The sequence below is a fragment of the Mirounga leonina genome, unplaced genomic scaffold, assembly GCF_011800145.1.
Source record: "Mirounga leonina isolate KUSES-001 unplaced genomic scaffold, KU_Mleo_1.0 Mir_224, whole genome shotgun sequence".
In the NCBI taxonomy this organism is placed as follows: Eukaryota; Metazoa; Chordata; class Mammalia; order Carnivora; family Phocidae; genus Mirounga; species Mirounga leonina.
The window spans coordinates 20,913,020-20,932,938 of record NW_023270615.1 but is presented as its reverse complement, the minus strand read 5'-3'; the positions used below and the strand labels follow the sequence as shown (position 1 = coordinate 20,932,938).

General features: G+C 44.1%; 2 protein-coding genes across 3 annotated transcripts in view; one reads left to right on the top strand and one right to left on the bottom strand.

Annotated features, from left to right (window-relative positions):
- The window catches only part of CENPP (centromere protein P), a 234,312-nt gene that overhangs the window by 147,054 nt on the left and 67,339 nt on the right, over positions 1-19,919 (top strand). The gene's annotated exons all lie outside the window — the stretch shown is intronic.
- ECM2 (extracellular matrix protein 2) overlaps positions 16,566-19,919 on the bottom strand; it is a 33,170-nt gene continuing 29,816 nt past the window's right edge. For both annotated transcript variants that reach the window (XM_035029261.1, XM_035029262.1), the window contains one exon: positions 16,566-17,387. In XM_035029261.1, the coding sequence (XP_034885152.1) occupies positions 17,219-17,387 (169 nt within the window). In that variant the 3' untranslated portion in view covers positions 16,566-17,218. The remainder of the gene's footprint in view (positions 17,388-19,919) is intronic.

Below are 19,919 nucleotides of genomic sequence, written 5' to 3'. Positions count from 1 at the left end.
TCGAAAGTGCAGCCAAAGTCGCTCAAGAAATACCTGATTTGAAAAAATACTTTATGAAATTCTTAAATGAGCAAATCCTGATAGATCACAAGTTTAAAAACCACTCACCCTATGTAGACTGACAAAATGTTCATCCATCTTGGTAAAACATACCGACATCACGGACATGTAAACCCAGGTCCAGCTGTACCTGAGAACGGGGCCATGCCACTGAAGTCATCCCGTCAAGCATACTCGCCCGGACTGTGCTCGGAAGCATTCAGCCCTGCCACGGGCATGCCGGGTCACTGTACACGAGGCCCTACGCAGGGCCCGGCCCCAACAGGGACATGTGCCTCCGGGGTCGCCAGCGTGGGCTTTCCCTTTCCAGGAGAGCGTGCAGGGGGACCTGGCAGTGGGAGGACGCCGTCGTCTGAGAAGGACAGCGTTGTTAGCCTTCCCTGTACCATGCACCCCCTCGGGAATGCCAGTTCCCACCGCAGCTAGGACCTCATCCTTCCAGAGAGGGTCTCTTCCGTCTGCTGAGAACGACTCACAGTGACAGGTAGCTGTAGGGGATCTCCTGGTGCGCAGAGTTGGGGGCCAACCTGTTTTCGGAGTGTGTTTCCCGTGGGTTAGCAGGGCCGGCACTCTCCTGCCATAAAGAATCTGTCCTTTCCCACCTCGCAGAGAAGTGGGGCGTGTGGAAGTGAGGCAGCCACGGCCCAGAGAGCAGGTGGTGCCTCCGAGGGGCGGGCGGGCAGCCAGCCCCCCATAAAGAAAATGCCCTTCCGTGGACCTGCAGTGTGCTGGCCCTGTTGCCGGCCTCCACGGAGAGCCCTGTTTGGGTCCAGTGCTCGTGCTCCCACTGACGCAGTTCTGTTTAGTTCAGAGGTGTATCCGTTACCTGGGTGAACTGAGACATCCTGAGGGCTGAACTGTACTTACTAACCTGGTTTCATCAGAGCAGAGTTCTGTTTGTCCTGCACCATGTTTTGTTTTGTTTTTTAACTTAAATGAGTGTATATTACAAAAATAAATAGATACCACATCATAATGGTATAGCTCGGTTAATGTTCACAAACCGGGCGCTGGCTGGAAGCCCCCCGGCCCTCCCCCCGAGCTTCCTCAGAGGAGGAAGCTGGCTTCCTGGCTTCAAGCACACACCGCCTTCCCTGCGCTCTGTAAGTGCGGCACATGGCAACTCACTCTGGGGTCTGGCTTTCTTCGCCCTGCGTTGGCTGTTTGACATCCATCCAAGGTGTTGTGGCTCATTCTCAGTGCTGTGTGACTGTGCCCCGAGTCAGAGTTCACATGTATATTCCCGTGTGGGGTGCAGCTGTGAATGTTCAGACGTGTTTTCCTCTGTCGTGTGAGGCTCCTGTGTATGTGTTTTTGTTTGGAATTGCTGTTCTTAGAATTAGGGGGTTTTCACTACTCTCAACAAGCGAAGCTTTGCCAGTGTGTGGCTCCTGTTTTTACATGGCAGCCCCAGCTGGGGCTGAGGGTTAGCTCCTCCTGTCAGTGGGACACGCGCTCCCACCTCCGCCTCTGCCTCCTGGTCTAGAGAGCCGGAGGACTTCCCAGGAGATTGCTTTGCTGAGGGTGTATGACGGCCTCTCCCACCTCCCTCCACTGCGAGCCCCCTGCCCTGGCTTCCTTCTGCACCTTGCTTTGATCCTTGGTTGAAGGCCTGGGGGAAGGAGGCCCAGGAGTAGTGCCAGGGGTGGTTGTGTATTTGGCTTGTTTGCCCTGTTCTGCAGACTCAGGGCCCGGACCCCCCCCCCCCCCCCCCCAGCCCTACGGAGAAGGCCTGCATGCATACGTGCCTCCGGGAAAGACACTGCAGGTTTTCTCCACATCCGTGCTGTGTCATCCAGACACACACAGCCGTATGCCTCCTCTTCCCTAAAGCGTCCTCAGGAGATCTTCCAGTTTTGGTTCCTGTAGGCATCCTATGGATGGGACCCGGTTTTTTCCTACACATTTGTTTGTTATCTTTATTGTTTTGTTTTTCCCTCGTTAGGCTTTGCTCTAAGAACTGGAGAATTTTTTTTTTTTTTTTTTTTTTTTAGGATTTTATTATTTGATAGACAGCGAGAGAGGGAACACAAGCAGGGGGAGTGGGAGAGGGAGAAGCAGGCTTCCCGCGGAGCAGGGAGCCCGACGCGGGGCTCGATCCCAGGACCCTGGGACCATGACCTGAGCCAAAACAAAGAGCCCGACACCCAACTGACTGCACCACCAGGCACCCTTGCATATAATTTCTCAGACTCCTTCCTGACCTTCTCCTGGTGTGGAAATGGGGAGCAGCGATCTTGGTCCGAACAAAGGAGAACTGGAAAGGCCCTTGGGAATCATCTCCTACAAATTAGGAATGAAGTAGGTGGGGAGGAGGGTGTCTGTGGCCTCGAGATGCCTTTCAAAGCTCGGGAATCACCAGGAGGCTGAGTTGTGTGATGTCTGTCCAGAGGCTTCTGGCACTTCTGTGCCTTCTGCCCCTGGCTTCTGGGTGCAGTGGAGTGGATCGTATAGCATCTCGCAGTCGCTGCGAGGGATCGTGTGGTCGATCGCTCATTCCACAAAACGGTGTTAAGTGCTGTGAGGAAAAGCAGCAAAGAGCTGTGGGAGAAGCCCTGAGGGTTGTGAGGGGGCTGGCCTTGCAAGTATGATTTTAGGAAGGTTCTGGGCCATCAAACCTGAGGATGTAAACTGTATGCTCTTCCTGTGTAACCGGAGGTTGCCTAGGGGATACGCTCAGGAAGGACAGGGCTCTCTGGTTTAGGATTAATTACTTACAGTGCAGGTCATGACGTGTGCACAGTATTCAGCCTGCAGATGTGTTTTGTTTGGAGCATATGGTCTTTTTAAAAAACAGGAAACTTTATGTCAAAGTCCAAATTTATAGCATATCTTAAAAAACCAGTCTGACAAAGCTGGCCCTGACGTCCTGGGCAGTTCCAGCCATTGGCTGACCTGGTGGCAGCATCCTTCTTCCTGTGGGCTCCTGGTCCCTGGTTCCTGGCTGCCCTCCCTCCCCTACCCCCTGTGCCCTCAGGCCGTTGGAGAGTTTGCTCTGAAAATGAGTTAATGACATGAATTGTCATTTAAAATGAATTGAGTTGAATTTATGGATATTGAAGGACTTATTGCAATAAGCTTATAATATTGTGTGGGTGTCAGATCTTTTAAACAATGTCTCAAAAGTCAGTTTGCTTTGAGGAAAGGGCACAAGTAATAGTTTTGCTTCAAATAAACTTTCTAGCTCTTTCCACTGAGAAGACCTGAATGCTCATGCATCTGACTTCCACATCTGTGTTTCTAAGGACCATTTCCCACTAGAAGGACCAAGGCTCCTAGGAGAAATGAAGAGTAACAGGTTGGGGCCAGGGAAGGCATAAGATGTGCCTGAAACATCTCATACCAGCCGGCATCAGAGTGCACAGAGTTTCCCGCGGACATGTGGACAGTGTGTGGAAGCCAGCGTGAAGAGACCGCGTGAGCACCTTACAGAGCACAGGGGTAGCCATGGATTATTGCATGTCAAATGCAAATGTTATTACAATAACAGGGAAAAGAGAGTCCGTGGGACAGCGCTTTTCCTACAGAAGAATGCCGGCTGATCAGGACAGAAGGAGCCAGAGCCCGACAGTCACCTGCTGGGACGTCTCCAATGTGCTAACTGATTTAGGCAAAGATAGTCAGTGGAAGCCCAGACCACTATATGGAGGGTCACTGGATGGCAATATTCACACAGACCCAAAGTCTTACCTTACAGACTGTTTCTAATTACCAGGGAAAGATGGTACCACCTCAACCAAATGTCTCAGAATCACCAGTAATGGGCCTGCCCAACATCACCTGTGTGGGATTCCTGTCAGACATGTTTTATCTACGTCCAATCAGACAAATGCAAACAGGGGACATTTTACAAGAGAGCTGGCTGGGACCCTTCAGAACAGCGAAGGGCCGAGACTGCTCTGGGCAGGGGTTACCGTCGTAGGTCACACACAGGAGACTGGAGGGTCCGCGTGTTAAACTCTGGGTCACACACACGGCCCCTGAGGGCATGGTTGGACAGTGGGGAACTCTGAGTATGGGCTGTGGTGAGACAGTCCTGGGTTTGCTGATGTGAGTGATTGTGATCGTTGCCCCATGGTCACATCAGGAGCTATCTGTGTTCTCAGAGTTTCCTCCTCTGGTTCTGGGTGACAGTCTTAAGATATCCACAGCTTGCATTCAGATGGTCCAGCCTGTCCCTTGCAAATTCTTACGTGTGTATGGACATGGACGTGGGAGGGAGAAAGAGATAAAATGAATAGACAAAACAGTGTAAATTGGTGAATGTAGGTGAAGAGTATAGAGGTGGTCATTGTATTGTTCTTTCAACTTGTCTTTGGCCTTAAAAATATTGCTAAATAACTGTGGAGGGGAAAAGGCAGTTTGCCTTAATTTTAACTTGTTTATCCTTACCTCTAGTGAAATATTTACATGTAAAATTTTAAGTTAAGTAAGCTGTTCCCCTACACAGGGTTTCCTAACCACGGTGCGTGAATCCCTAGAGGATTGAGAGAGGCTTTATGAGCCTCTTGATACATGTGAAGTCTTAGTAGACGTGTGTTTTTCTTCGTGGAGGGCTTATCACAGCTCCCCTCATACCCTCACAGGGGTCCGTCCTTCAAATAGTTCAGAACTACTGCCCCAGAATTAGTATTTCAGACAGTATAAATTTGGTAATTTTGAATGTAATTCTCAATTTACATAAAACAAATCAACCTTTAGCAGATTCTTATAAAAAGTTTTGCTTCTATCAATTGATAGTTTAATGTAAGTTTATTTGACCGCAGAGACTCTGTTACTTAGAAACACACCATGACATTTCAATAGCATGATGCATTCCTTTTCTGTTCCAAACTAAGACGTGTTTAGTGCAATCACATGCTATTTTTAATGCAATATGCTTTCCCTTGTGTGGATTCACATTCTTCACATTTTGTGTAAAGGAAAAAATATGCTCGACTCTAAGTTTTGATTGTATCCACTTTCATGTAGAGAGAAATGTAACTTCAAAGAAGAAATAGTCATGCCTTTAATTTTCAGTTGTGTGATCACTGAGGCCTACGTACAGAGTTAGAAGCATTTGCTTCTTTGCAAATAACAGTGTGTGACAGACTAAATTCCAGCGTGGTGCACAGTCTCGACCCTTCCTGTTCGGCACATCAGGGCAGAGACATGTGAGTAACATGTTAGAGACATGTGAGTAACATGCTGAAGCATTCAGACGCACGGGCTCCGACGTGTGCTAACACATGACTGCCCTGTTGACAGTGCACTGCAGGGACAGCCACGAAATGCTCGAGCTCCCCCGGGGGACCATGTGGCCTGCCGTGCCCGGCTGCGTGACGGGGGGGCCAAGGCTTGCCTGCAGATGGACTGTATCCCTGCAGACCCCCTTGTGGGGTATCTGAGGCGGAATCTTACCTGCAGGACACCTTTCTTGATCACATACTCTTCTAGTTTGGCTGGCTATTTTAAATAGTTTTTCCTCCATTTTAGGTGTTATAAGTAATCACAGTGAATCGCATTTATAAGTAAGACTTTCTCTTCTTTCTTATAATAATCAGGATTTTTTTCAAATCAGCTTCTAAATTACTCCTGTCTGTGACGAAGAGTAGTTTGGACTCTGTTGCATCCCACACGCACTGTGTGTTTATGGAGACCCTGGCTGTGCGTGCCTGCTTTCACTCTTCTCTGTGTGGAGGGTGTGAACAAAGGCTCCAGGTTTGGAAGAGCCGTGGACGTGCCACAGCGTCCTGCTGACCCCTGGCCTGTGCCATACGCCCGCTCCTGTCCCCACTATATTTCACAATCTAAGGAATCAATTACCTTGAATAATTAGTATCTACCATATTAAGAGTCCGGGCAGCCTTGAGCAAGTCACCGAACCTCCCTGCCTGCAGGTTTCCTGACACCTTATCAGTGAAGGAATGGATGCTCACCTGATCCTTTGTCCACCCTGTGCCCAGCACAGTCATGGGTGGCCCCTCATTTGACCTGTCCAGCAGCCTGGGGAGGTAGATGGTGTTCCCCCCAGTTTCATGGGTGAGGAAACTGGAAATCAGAGTCTAAGTAACATGACCAAGTCCGCAGCTAATAAGGACTCTGGGTCAGAACCATGATACTTGTTCTTGATTTTTAACTGTAAGAGATGGACCTCATGTTCCTTTTTTCTTTTCTTTTTTTTTTTTTTTTAAGATTTTATTTATTTATTTGACAGAGAGAGAGAGAGAGCGAGAGCAGGAACACAAGCAGGGGGAGTGGGAGAGGGAGAAGCAGGCTTCTTGCCGAGCAGGGAGTCCAATGTGGGGCTCGATCCCAGGACCCTGGGATCATGACCTGAGCCGAAGGCAGACGCTTAACGACTGAGCCACACAGGCGCCCGGACCTCGTGTTTCAATAGACTTCTGGATTTGCAGACCTTGGAGTCCTCTTGTATAGGTTAGAGCTGTCCAGAAACTTCTATTTCCATGTGTGTGTTTTTTGTTTTGTTTCATTTTAGGGAGTAGGGAGGAGAGGGGCAGAGGGAGAGGAGAGAGAGAATCTTAAGCAGGCTGCATGCCCAGCACAGAGCCCCATGCGCTGTTCCATCTCATGACCCTGAGATCATGACCTGAGCCAAAATCAGGAGTTGGGCGCTTAACCCACTGTGCCACCCAGGCGCCCCTCATGCACACTTTTAATGTTTTTGAATTTTAGGTTGACTGAGGATCTGAATTTACATTCAGCTATGGACAGAAGAATAATTCAGTCATCTTCAGTCTGTAAATATATCTCCTACGAGGAAACTCTCTGTTTTCTAAATAAGGGAAGGAGGCGGAATAGATGTCAGAGAGGGCTTTAACCACCCTTTGAGGTTTCACTGAAACAGCACAATTTGAGCAGTTCCTTTTATGTCAGCATCCATGAACCTAGTAATTCATGGTATATTTAAATGATGGCTTTCGAGAACATAGTCGATGTTGTTATTATGCAGAACAATCAGTTGGTTACGGAGTATTACCAGTTGTCAAAGCACGGCTTAGTTGTTTATAAAATACTCTGTGTTTTCTGATGTCCATGTCAGGAAATTTTTTTTTTTTTTAAAGATTTTATTTATTTATTTGAGACAGAGAGAATGAGAGAGAGCACATGAGAGCGGGGAGGGTCAGAGGGAGAAGCAGACTCCCTGCCGAGCAGGGAGCCCGATGCAGGACTCGATCCCGGGACTCCAGGATCATGACCTGAGCCGAAGGCAGTCGCTTAACCAACTGAGCCACCCAGGTGCCCCATGTCAGGAAATATTAATAAGACAAATTATTCTTCATTAATTTTAGGACCCTGTATAAATCTTTTCCAGTTCAATGTCTCACTTTTCCTTTAAAAGTCCTCAGAGTTTGCAGATTCCTTTCTGTTTTGTTTAGGAACAATGTTGATACCAGTGCTGGAGGGCTCATGAGCTGATCAGTTCAGACCTGGGTTCAGCAGTCAGTTTAGCACCAATTTGGTGCTCAGAATGGAGGGATCCAAGAAACAACTTGTCTCTGTTCTTCTAGTTTTACAGCCGTTTTGGAGAAACATGATATACCCGTGTCCGTCTGCTACGCAGCACCACACATGCAATAAATAATCAATGCACACCTAACTCATGATACAAGATTTGTCACCAGGGTGGTGGCACCTATCCCGAGTGCCAGGTGAGAGGGGGCCAGGCTTCTAGGCGTATCTCGTCTTGTACCCCAGAAGCTCCGTGTGGTCAGATGGAAACTGGCAGTGGGCTTGGCTCCTTCGCTCCCTTGACATCAGGAGCCAGCGCCCATTAGGGTTCAGCTCCCCTGCCCATCTCCTCTCAGAGTTGTCCTTGCCTGTGCATTCCCGTCTTTCCCAATCCTACTATTGTCCTGCCTGAACTCTGTGGCAACCCCCAAATTCAGCATGTTCTTGCCCAAACTGTCCCCTCCTGTCAGCCTCTCTGCATCGTCCCTGAGGCATGAGCTGTTCTCTCTGGCTCCCTTCTCTTGTGTCTCTTGGCTGGCAGCCAGCTGTCCCGGCATCACACCCGTTCCTATTTCTGCTCTTCCTCCTGTCACTTCTGCTGGTCTCACCGGCCCTGCCGTGCTGGCTCATATCCCTTCCTGACACCGTTGCTCTCTTGACCTTCCTCCCTCAGAGCTCACAGTGCCCTCGCTTCTCCTTGTGCTAAGTCTGCTCTCCTGAGCCCTCCTCACCTCTGCTCATCCCCTCCACTCTGCTGACTCAGATCCTATGTCAGGGTCCCTCAAGCCTGATGCTCTTCGCTGCTCTGAATTCAGTGCCAATTACCTCCCATATTGTACCACAGCCTTTCTTTGTTTCCCTGAATTTGTCAGTTCAGGGAAGCCATTTTTGCCTACTGCACGAGCCACCAGTAAAAGTTGGGGGGTGGGGTTATCTATCCTTTAGCTAATCATCTGTGGCTTAAATTTTCACATACTAACCAAATCTAAAGTTATCTTAAAACAAGTGTTAAGATTTATTAGCACTCCCCAATGAATTTTCTTAAAGAATATTTATTTATTTATTTATTTTTTGAGAGCGCGAGAGAGCACGTGCGTGCATGCAAGCGTGGGCAGGGGCAGAGTCAGAGAATGTCCAGCAGACTACTACTGAGTGTGGAGCCCACCACAGGGCTCGATCCCACGACCCCGAGATCGTGACCTGAGCCGAAATCAGGAGTCAGATGCTTAACCGACAGCCACCCAGGCGCCCCCCAATGAATTTAAAGGTTTATACTACATACTATTGAATGGTTATTGGAATAATCACATTCTTACGTGTGAATGGGCTAATCATGCTGACCTCACTGCTCTGAGAAGTGTCCATATGTACGTACCAGAGGACACCGTGCAGAGGCAGATTTCAGCTAGCGCCGTGGGTAGTTTTTGTCTTTTTTTTTCTTCTTTTTAGATTTTATTTATTTATTTTATTTATTTTATTTATTTATTTGACAGAGAGAGGCACAGCGAGAGCAGGAACACAAGCAGGGGGAGTGGGAGAGGGAGAAGCAGGCAGGATGACCTGAGCTGAAGGCAGACGCCCAACGACTGAGCCACCCAGGCGCCCTGTCATGGTTTTTTTTTTTAATTGAAGTATAATTAACATACAGTATTAGCTTCAAGTGTACAGTATATTGATTCAACATTCTACACATTATTCACTGCTCATCACGATAAATGTACTCTTAAGCCCCTTCACCTATTTCACCCCTCCCTCTCACTCACCTCCCCTCTGGCAACCAGTTTGTTCTCTGTATTTAAGAGGCTGTTTTTTTTTTTTTGTCTCTTTTTTCTTTCATTCTTTGTTTCTTAAATTCTACATATGAGTGAAATCATACGGTATTTGTCTTAGTCTGGCTTATTTCACCTAGCATTACACCCTGTAGGTCTGTCTATGTTGTTGCAAATGGCAGGATTTCATTCTTTCTATGGCTGAATAATATTCCATTGTATATATATACCACATCTTCTTTACCCATTCATCTATTGGACACGTGGGCTGCATATCATGGCTATTGTAAATAACGCTGCAATAAAGATGGGGTGCATATATCTTTTCAAATTAGTGTCTTCATTTTCTTTGGGTAAATACCCAACAGTGAAATTACTGGATCATATGGTAGTTCTATTTTTAATTTTTTTAGGTACCTCCAGACTGTTTTCCATACTGGCTGCACCAATTCACATTCCCACCAACAGTGCACAAGGGTTCCTTTTTCTCCACATCCTCATTAACACTTATTACTCCTTGTCTTCTTGATTTTAGCCGTTCTGACTGGCGTGAGGTGGTATCTCATTGAGGTTTTGATTTTCATTTCCCTGATGACTAGTAACGTTGAGCATCTTTTCATGTGTCTGTTGGCTATCTGTATGTCTTCTTTAGAAAAATGTCTATTCAGATCTAGTGCCCATTACAATTGGATTACTTGTTTTGGGGGTGTGTAAGTTCTTTATATATTTTAGATATCAATCCCTTATCAGATATATCATTTGCAAATATCTTCTCCCATTCAGTAGGTTGCCTTTTTGTTTCATTGATGGTTACCTTTGTTGTGCAAAAGCTTTTTATTTTGGTGTTGTCCCAGTAGTTTAGTTTTGCTTTCATTTCTCTCAGGAGACATAGCCAGAAAAACATTTTGACTGAAGTCAGAGAAATTACTGCCTGTGTTTTCTTCTACGAGTTTTATGGTTTTGGGTCTCTTTCAATCCATTTTGTGTTTATTTTTGTGTATGGGATAAGAAAGTCCGGTTTCATTCTTTTTTATGTAACTGTCCAGTTTTCTCAACACCATTTGTTGAAGAGACTCTCTTTTCCTCATTATATATTCTTGTCTCCTTTGTTGTAGATTAATTGATCATATGAGGATGGATTTATTTCTGGGCTCTGTATTCTGTACTATTGATCAACATGTCTCTTTCTTTCTTTTTTTCAATGAGAAAGTGAGCACAAGTGTGCAGGAGAGGGAGAAAGAGAATCCCAAGCAGGCTCCACGCCCAGCATAGAGCCTGACATAGGGCTCGATCTCTCAACCCTGAGATCATGACCTGAGCCAAAACCAAGAGTCGGATGCTTAACCACCTGAGCCACCTAGGCGCCCCTCAGTGTGTCTCTTTCTGTTTTGATTCCTACAGCTTTGTAGTATATCTTGAAATCTGGGATTGTGATACCTCCTGCTTTGTTCCTTCTCAAGATTGCTTTAATAATTCGGCATCTTTTGTGGTTCCACACAAGTTTTAGAATTATTGTAGTTCTATGAAAAATGCTGTTGGTATTTTGGTAGGGATTGTAAATCTGTAGATTGGTTTGGGTAGTATGACATTTTAACAATATTAGTTCTTCCAATCCATGAGCATGGAATATCCTTCCACTTGTTTGTGTTGTCTTTAGTTTCTTTCATCAGTGTTTTATAGATTTTGGAGTACAGGTTTTTCACTTCTTTGGTTAAGTTTATTCCTAGATATTTTATTTTTGGTGCAATTGTAAATGGGATTGTTTTCTTTTTTTTTTTTTTAAGATTTTATTTATTTATTTGACAGAGAGAGACACAGCGAGAGGGGGAACACAAGCAGGGGGAGTGGGAGAGGGAGAAGCAGGCTTCCCACGGAGCAGGGAGCCCGATGTAGGGCTCGATCTCAGGACCCTGGGATCATGACCTGAGCCGAAGGCAGACGCTTAACATCTGAGCCACCCAGGCGCCCGGGATTGTTTTCTTAATTTCTCTTTCTGTTGCTTCATTGTTAGTGTATAGGAATGCAAGATTACTGTATATTAATTTTATACCCTGTGACTTTACTGAATGCATTTATCAGTTAGAGTAGTTTTGTGATGGAATCTTTAGCGTTTTCTATATATAGTATCATGTCATCTGCAAATAGGGTAAGTTTTACTTCTTCCTCACCAATTTGGATGCCTTTTATTCCTTTTTCTTGCCTGATTGCCATGGCTAGGACTTCCAGTACGTGTTGAATAAAGTAGTGAGATTGAACATCCTTGTCTTATTCCTGACCTTAAAAGGAAAGCTCTTAGTTTTTCCCCATTGAGTATGATGTTTGCTGTGGGTTTTTCGTATATGGTCTTATTAGGTTGAAGTATGTTCCTTCTAAACCTATTTTGCTGAGGGATTTTTTTTTTAAGATTTTATTTATTTGAGAGAGATAGAGAGTAGAGCACAAGCAGGGGGAGGAACAGAGGGAGAGGAAGAAGCAGGCTCCCCGCAGAGCAGGGAGCCCCATGCGGGACTCGATCCCAGGACCCTGAGATCACGAAGGCAGACGCTTAACTGACTGAGTCACCCAGGCGCCTCTGTTGAGGGTTTTTTTATCATGAGTGGGTGTTGTGCTTTGTCAGATGCATTTTCTGTGTCTGTTGAGATGATCTATGATTTTTATCCTTTCTCTAATTGATGTAATGTATCACATTGATTGATTTGCAAATATTGAAGCATCCTTGCATCCCTGGATTAAATCCCACTTGATCATGGTGAATTATTTTTTTAACATATTTTTGGATTTAGGTGCTAATATTTTGAGGATTTTTGCATCTGTATTCATCAGAGATCTTAATATGGACTTTTCTAATAATAGGGGACCTTAACACCCCACTTACAGCATCAATGGACAGATCATCCAGGCCAAAATTCAACACAGAAACAGTGGCTGTGAACAACACATTTGACCAGATGGACCTAATAGATATATTCAGAACAATCCATCCAAAACCAGCAGAATACATATTCTTTTCAAGTGCACATGGAACATTCTCCAGAATAGGGCACATATTAGGTCACAAAACAAGTCTCAAGATTGAAAATATATCATGTATTTTTTTCTGATCACAACACTATGAAACTAGAAATCAAAAGAAAAAGTCTGAAAATTACATGGAGACTAAATAACATGCTGCTAACCAATGAATGGGTCAGCCAAGAAATGAAAGAGGAAATCAGAAAAGTACATGGAAACAAATGAAAACACAACGGTCCAGAATCACTGGGATGCAGGACAAGCTGTTCGAAGAGAGAAGTTTAGAGCAATACAGGCCTACCGCAAGGAGCAAGAAAAATATCAAATAACCTAACCTTACACAGAAAGGAGCTAGAAAAAGAAGAACAAAACCCAAAACCAGTAGAAGGAAAGAAATAATAAAGATTAGAGCAGAAATAAATGAAATAGAGTAAAAAGCAATAGAACAGATCAATGAAACCAGCAGTTGGTTTTTTGAAAAAGTAAACAAAATTGATAAACCTTTTACCAGGCTCATCAAGAAGAAAGGAGACAGAACTCAAATAAAATCAGAAATGAGAGAGGGGATGTAATAGCTGACACCACAGAAATATAAAGGATTATAAGAGAGTATTAGGAAAAATTATTTCCCAACAAATTGGACAACCCTGAAGAAATGGATAAATTCCTAGAAACATAAGCTCCCAAAACTGAAACAGGAAGAAATAGAAAATTTGAACACACCAGTAACCAGCAAAGACATTGAATCACTAATCAAAAAACTCCCAACAACAAATAAAAGTCCAGGACCAGACGGCTTCACAAGTGAATTCTACCCAACATTTAAAGAAGAGCTAATACCTATTCCCAAACTATTCCACAAAAATAAAAGAGGAAGGAAAACTTCCAAACTGATTCTATGAGGCCAGCATTACCCTGATACCAAAGCCAGACAAAGACACTACAAAAAAGGAATTTTTTTCTTTTTTTTCTATGTTAATGAAAGCAGTCATCTTAAGGAGTAATTAACTTTGACTTGATGAGGCTGACTCTCTAGTTGACGTGTGGGGTCAGTGGACAGTGCAAGCCCACAGAGAGGGCATTGGACCTTGCTCACCTCTGTTGGTAGCACCCACTATACCAGGTGCCCGGCGCCCACTCAGGTGTCCAGACTTTCCGCTTTTTGGACTTCAGTCAGAAGAAGCAGAGTAAGTCCAGGCTCAGCCACACGCCCCATGTTGCTTCCAGGTGGCACCCACCGACTCTTGCCGCAGCGTCCTCACCTGTGCTCCCTCAGTCACCTGCTTTCCCGGGTGTTTCTGGTCAGAGGACAGCAGCCCCACCCCACTGTGGTGGGGCTGCAAAGGAGCAGACGTGCCAACTAGACCTCCTTGCCCAGCACACAGGGAGGCTGGCCATGTTCAGGCAGCTGTAATCCATGCACCTGAGAAGCCTTTGCTCCGGCCAAGGCTCTCCAGCCATGTGTTGTAGGAGTGAAGGGGAGTTGGGCCAAGGGTTGGGGAAGGACCAGGGACTTAGGAGCATGTTCTTTGTGAATCTTAAAACTTGGTTTGTGAGTCAGATAGCACCTGTCCATTGGTTCTAAGAAAAAGCATGGGAGGGCAGGAGCAGCTAATCTTTCTGAAGGTAGCAAAGTTGCTCTGTCTGAAGGAGAGTGCACTTCTTCAGGGACATTTCCACCTCAGGGCGCCACAGACCCCTTGAAAACCACTGATCTGTTCCAGACACATTATTTTATGATTGAATCAAGTGATCCCAGACAAGTAAAATGGCTGTAAACTAATCATTGGAGATCAAGGTGGGCACCCAGGCCTGATTCCTGGTATAGTTATTTCCTTATAATTCCAGGCTTTACGTGTCTTTGACCATGTCATATCTTTAGTGCTTTTTTGTAATAATCTTAAGCCATATCTCAAAATTAAAAATATGGTTAGCATTCTTTGTATGTATGTGCAAAGATGACACACCATTAATATTTTAGGTCATAGCTACACTAGAACTTTCTATGTGTTAGTATGTGTTACATATGTGTTAGTAATTACAAAATATTTCTGAAGCCAAGCAGAACATCTCTTTGTTTTTAACGTTATATCATGAAGAATGTTTGCTATAAAGACATTTATCACTCTTTTTTTTTTAAAGGAATTCAAACTTCCTATCCAGGACATGATGAAATTTCAAGGCCGAACAAGTTCATTGCTAGACATATTTTATATTTAAGTTATAAAATCAGAAATAAAAGTGTCTTCCAACTTAAGAACAACACTTCCTTCAGTCACTCTGATTTTTAGCCTTCCAGGAGACTGTTCTGGCCGGGTGTCCCAGCTGCACAGTGCGGTCTTCACGCACACTGGCGCCCGGGGTCACTGCACACCTACCGTGGGGCAGCACCCCGTGGCAGCTCATGGGGCTCGCACACTCTTGAGACCCGGGGTCTGGGAGCTGAGGACCCCAGCTTCACCACAGCACCACCCTGTTCTGCTGACCTCATTGCCCTTGGTTGGCCTTGATGTGACTGTCTCTCTGATGTTCCACTTATTTTCCCTTCCACACTGTGTGTTCCTAGAGAGGAGAGACCTCTTCAGTTCTGTTTATTCCCGTCTCTCTCTAGAACAGCATCTGGAACACAGGTTCAAGTCAGAAGGAGAAATGAGTGCAGGAATGGCTCAGTATCTGTCTACATTGTCCCAGGGTGCAAACTCTGTTGACTCACCTTAAACTTTGCTGCCTAGACTGCCTTAAACGATTTATGTCAGTACATTTATATTCACACAGCAGGAAGTATAACGGAAGGGTTCTTGTTAAATAGATGAATGACTGTATCTTCTTGTTTTTACCTGTCTCACATTCAACTTGGCCAATTTAAATTCATTATGCTCCTACTTTCCTAAAGTGCTTATAAATCTCAACTTTTTGTTCCATAAGATTCTGCTTCTGCTCTTAGCCACCTGCCCTGATTCTAACAGCATTCATCTTATTGTTGTTATTGTTCATGTTACAATCTCAAAATCCTAGCTATTACAAGAGGGTGCTTAGAAGGAAGGGCTTAGAAATAAAATTAGCATGGGGTGCCTGGCTGGCTCAGTCCATGGAGCATGACTCTTGATCTCAGGGTTGTGAGTTCAAGCCCCACACTGGGTGTGGAAATTACTTAAAATTTAAAAAAAAAAAAGGGGGGGGGGTGCCTGGGTGGCCCAGTCAGTTGACTCAGTTTCAGCTCTGGTCGTGATGTCAGGGTTGTGAGATCGAGTTCTGCACTCAGCAGAGAGTCTGCTTGAGATTCTCTCCCTCTGCCCACCCAATGCCCCGTGCATGCGTGCTGTCTCTCTCTCTGTCTCTCTAGAATAAATAAATAAATCTTTAAAAAAATAATAAATAGAATTAGCTCAAATGGGATAAAATCAAACTCACATCTTAGAAAGTTGCTCAGGAACTAGATTTGGGGGCGCCTGGGTGGCTCAGTCGTTAAGCGTCTGCCTTCAGCTCAAGTCATGGTCCCAAGGTCCTGGGATCGAGCCCCGCGTCGGGCTCCTTGCTCAGCAGGAAGCCTGCTTCTCCCTCTCCCACTCTCCCTGCTTGTGTTCCCTCTCTGCTGTCTCTCTCTCTCTCAAATAAATAAATAAAACCTTAAAAAAAAAAAAAAGGAACTAGCTTCGGTGACTATGCTGGTGGCTGTCACTTTGATCCGGAAGGTTGATAATAAGTGCACTCACCTGCATGCCACACTTTGCAGATGTTTCTCATGGCTCCCCAGTTCTCTGACAGCCTGTGAAGTGGGGCTGGGAGCTCCCGCGGGTGGGGAGACAACTGTTACAAGATCGGGTCACTGAAGTTTGAAAAGTTAAAGTGATCTGAATATAAGCTCCTAGTCTGGTGTTTTGTAGACACAAAATTGAGAGCAACAAGAGAAGTCAACACAGTTTCTATATGTGTCCTTTATAAATTATTCTAGAAATAATGACAAAAGATCATTACATAATGAAAATTTTAATACCATATGGTTTTGGTAGGTTCTAGTACATGGTAAATGCTAAGAACTTTCTGTTAAATTGAACTGAATAAAAGGATACTTGTGAGCACGTTAGGGCAAAGAAGGTAGGTGCTAACAATGACCAATGGAGCAAAAATTTTCAAAAATGCGTGCCTTGGGTTTATATTTATAAGGTTGTAGCACAGACAATTAATATATTTTAAGCAAACTCCACTACTTTCCATAAAATCTTTTGATCTTGAATAAAGAATAATGAGGGTGCTTAAAATTTTTTAGACTGACACAGAAATTTTAGACTTGGAGAAAAGTTTCAAAAATAGTGTAGAATTCACATATACCTTCCTATAATGTTAATAACCAGTATGTAACCATATTACAAGTCTCAAAACCAGGAAGTTACATGACAGTAGTGTTTTAATTTCACATGTGAGGAATTAGAGCAAAGCCAATCGCTAAGTATATTATACAATAATTATAGTATAGGATCTTATAGAAAATGAGTAGATTATTGTTTTAACAGTAGGATAATTAACAGAACACTAGTTCATAAATTCCAGCTATTTTTTTTCTCTCTCATACACTTCTCGGTCTTGAACCGTAACACACATAATTTTTAAAGGGACTTTGAGTGTTTCGGCTGATAGCAATACTCAGGTCAGTTGTAAAGGACATACTTATTTTGCTCCAGATTTTCCCAGTCTAAGTCAACAGTGAATAAAATCCTGTTCTCTAAGGAACCTTGCAGTTAAAGGGCTTTTTTTCTGGAGTGTGAGGCTGAAACTTTCCCTAAAACTGGTGGAGAAGTAAACTTGGGGTATGTTTTGGTTGTTTCTCTGTGGGGTGGCAAGTCAGGTGGGGCCTCACTTATCAATGACAAACGCTGCTGCAGCAAACAGAGGAGTGCAGGTTCCAAGGGATGAACAAAAACCTGGAATTACTTGATATTTTGAGGTTTAAGAACTATACTTGAGTATGACCTTATGCATGCAAATGCATAGGATGATATTTCTCTTGTTTTAATATAATTGTTTTCAAGGTGAAGATGCTCCAGGGTCGAATCACCATCTTCTTCAGCATTGCAAATTTGTTCTGGAAGAATATTCCTGAGGAAAAATAGATGTACAAGTCATAAACGGTCCAAGCGGTATTCAGGCTTTATCATTTGGAGTTAAATTGTACATTTGTTTAAAAATGTTTTTTTCTTTTTTTTTTTTTTTAAAGATTTTATTTATTTGAGAGAGAGAGAATGAGAGACAGAGAGCATGAGAGGGAGGAGGGTCAGAGGCAGAAGCAGACTCCCTGCCGAGCAGGGAGCCCGATGCGGGACTCGATCCCGGGACTGCAGGATCATGACCTGAGCCGAAGGCAGTCGCTTAACCAACTGAGCCACCCAGGCGCCCTAAAAATGTTTTTGTTGCTAAAATAAAACTGGATCTTTTTCTGATAGACTAGAATAAATTTCAAATATGTTAAAGATGTGAAAAATGAAGCCATAGGAGTAGAATAAAGTATACCCTGGGAGTGGGGAAAAAATCTCCCTTGACTCAAAAACGAGAAACACTAAAAGAAAAGAATAAATTGACTACAGGCATTTTTAAAATGCAAAGTTAAGAGACATGGCAAACGAGGAGACTGTTGCAAGTTTGCAACTTACATCACAGATACAGGGCTAATGTACAAAGCCCTCTTAAAAACCTATGCAGAGGGCGCCTGGGTGGCTCAGTTGGTTGAGCGACTGCCTTCGGCTCAGGTCATGATCCTGGAGTCCCTGGATCGAGTCCTGCATCGGGCTCCCTGCTCGGCGAGGAGCCTGCTTCTCCCTCTAACCCTCCCCCCTCTCATGTACTCTCTCTCTCTCTCATTCTCGCTCTCTCAAATAAATAAATAAATCTTTAAAAAAAAAAAAAAACTATGCAGAAAAAGAAGAGGGGGAAATGCCCGGCTAACCGGTTCACCGAAGAAAAAATGAAATGACATGGGAACATGAAGAGATGCTTAGTTTCATTCATGATAAGACAAAAATGCATACTGCGAGTATCCTGCCACACCACCGCCACTGACCAGATTTGCCTCCCACAAAAACATTCACAAGCTCATTAACGTGGTCCGGTCCTGGGGCTGTGCAGGACCCCCATCCCCGGCTGGAGGGACCAGGACCAGGGACCAGGCAGCATCTCCCTTCACTCAGCTAGGAACCTCACCCAGAGTTAGGCCAGAAAATGTAAAATGCCGTCCAAGGTTATGCATTATGGATTGTTTGTAGTAGTAAAAGAAAGGAAACAAGTAGGTGTCTGTCTGTAAGGAACTGGTTAAATGGCATACTGGTCAGTTGTAAAAAGAATAAGGAAATTCTCTGTATATTGGTAAAGAGTGATAGGATATACTGATAATCTTTAAAAAGTAAAGAGTAAAAAAACAGAGAGAGAGAGAAAAGAAAAATCTTTCTGTGTCATAATTTGTGTGGGAATTGTGGAAGGGGATGGGGAATATGAATGTGCATGTATGCGTATATTTGCAAACAGAAATACTGGGAAAAACTACAAAGTAATTTTAAAAGAATTAACCTATGGGCAATGATGGAGTATAGCATATGGGACAGGCTAAGAAGAAAGACTTCTCTTCATATACCTTGTTACAGTTTTGCCTTTGGAATTTCATAAACGTTTAATATAGTCAAAATAACATTAAATAGGAAATAGCAATTCCTAAAAACCAAAAACAAGCTAAAGCCCTTATCAGAGTGTCAGGTCGTTGACATGTTGTCACAGAGAAAACCGTTGTTACTTCTGCCACAAGTCCTCGAGGCACATATTCTAAAGACAAACAGAGAGCTCCCTAAGACACCGTATACTTCATCCAGTACTTTTGGGGTTATAATAGTGGTATTCTTACTTTGAAACTATTGTTTGTATATTGTAAGATAGTTAATGATGTTGGGAACCTAGATTCCTAGTATAAGATAAACAAATTTAAAACAAAGAATACTCTATATGGTTAAATTAGAATTGGGAACATCAATATGAAGTCCTGTTCTTTTTCTTTACAAAATACGTATTTCCTGGCAATTCACTGCAAGGCCTTGAAACAGTAACACCACTTTGGAAAAGGAACGTGCCTGGTCCCCAGCTTGGGGCATGTGATGTGAATGCTGCTCCCAGTGAGGGGGCCGTGGGGACCTCTGAAAGAAGGCTGTCACAGGTGCGCAGTAGGGGCGGGGAAAGTGCGCGCCCAGGACCAAAGAGGGCTACCACCCGCCAAGGAGTGGGGCTTAGGAACAATATAGTTGATTAAAACATTCTGAATATATAAAACCATAAGTTAATACTGATTATCCAGAGAAAGAAAGCCAAAAACAAAATAATAAAACAAACACTTAGGCACCAAATTTTTTTCCTGAGACAGCCTCTGTTAACTTTTTTTTTTTTTTTAAAGATTTTATTTATTTGACAGAGAGAGACAGTGAGAGAGGGAACACAGCAGGGGGAGTGGGAAAGGGAGAAGCAGGCTTCCCACTGAGCAAGGAGCCTGATGTGGGGCTTAATCTCAGGACCCTGGGATCATGACCTGAGCCGAAGGCAGACGCTTAACGACTGAGCCACCCAGGCACCCCATCTGTTAACATTTTAATATATTGT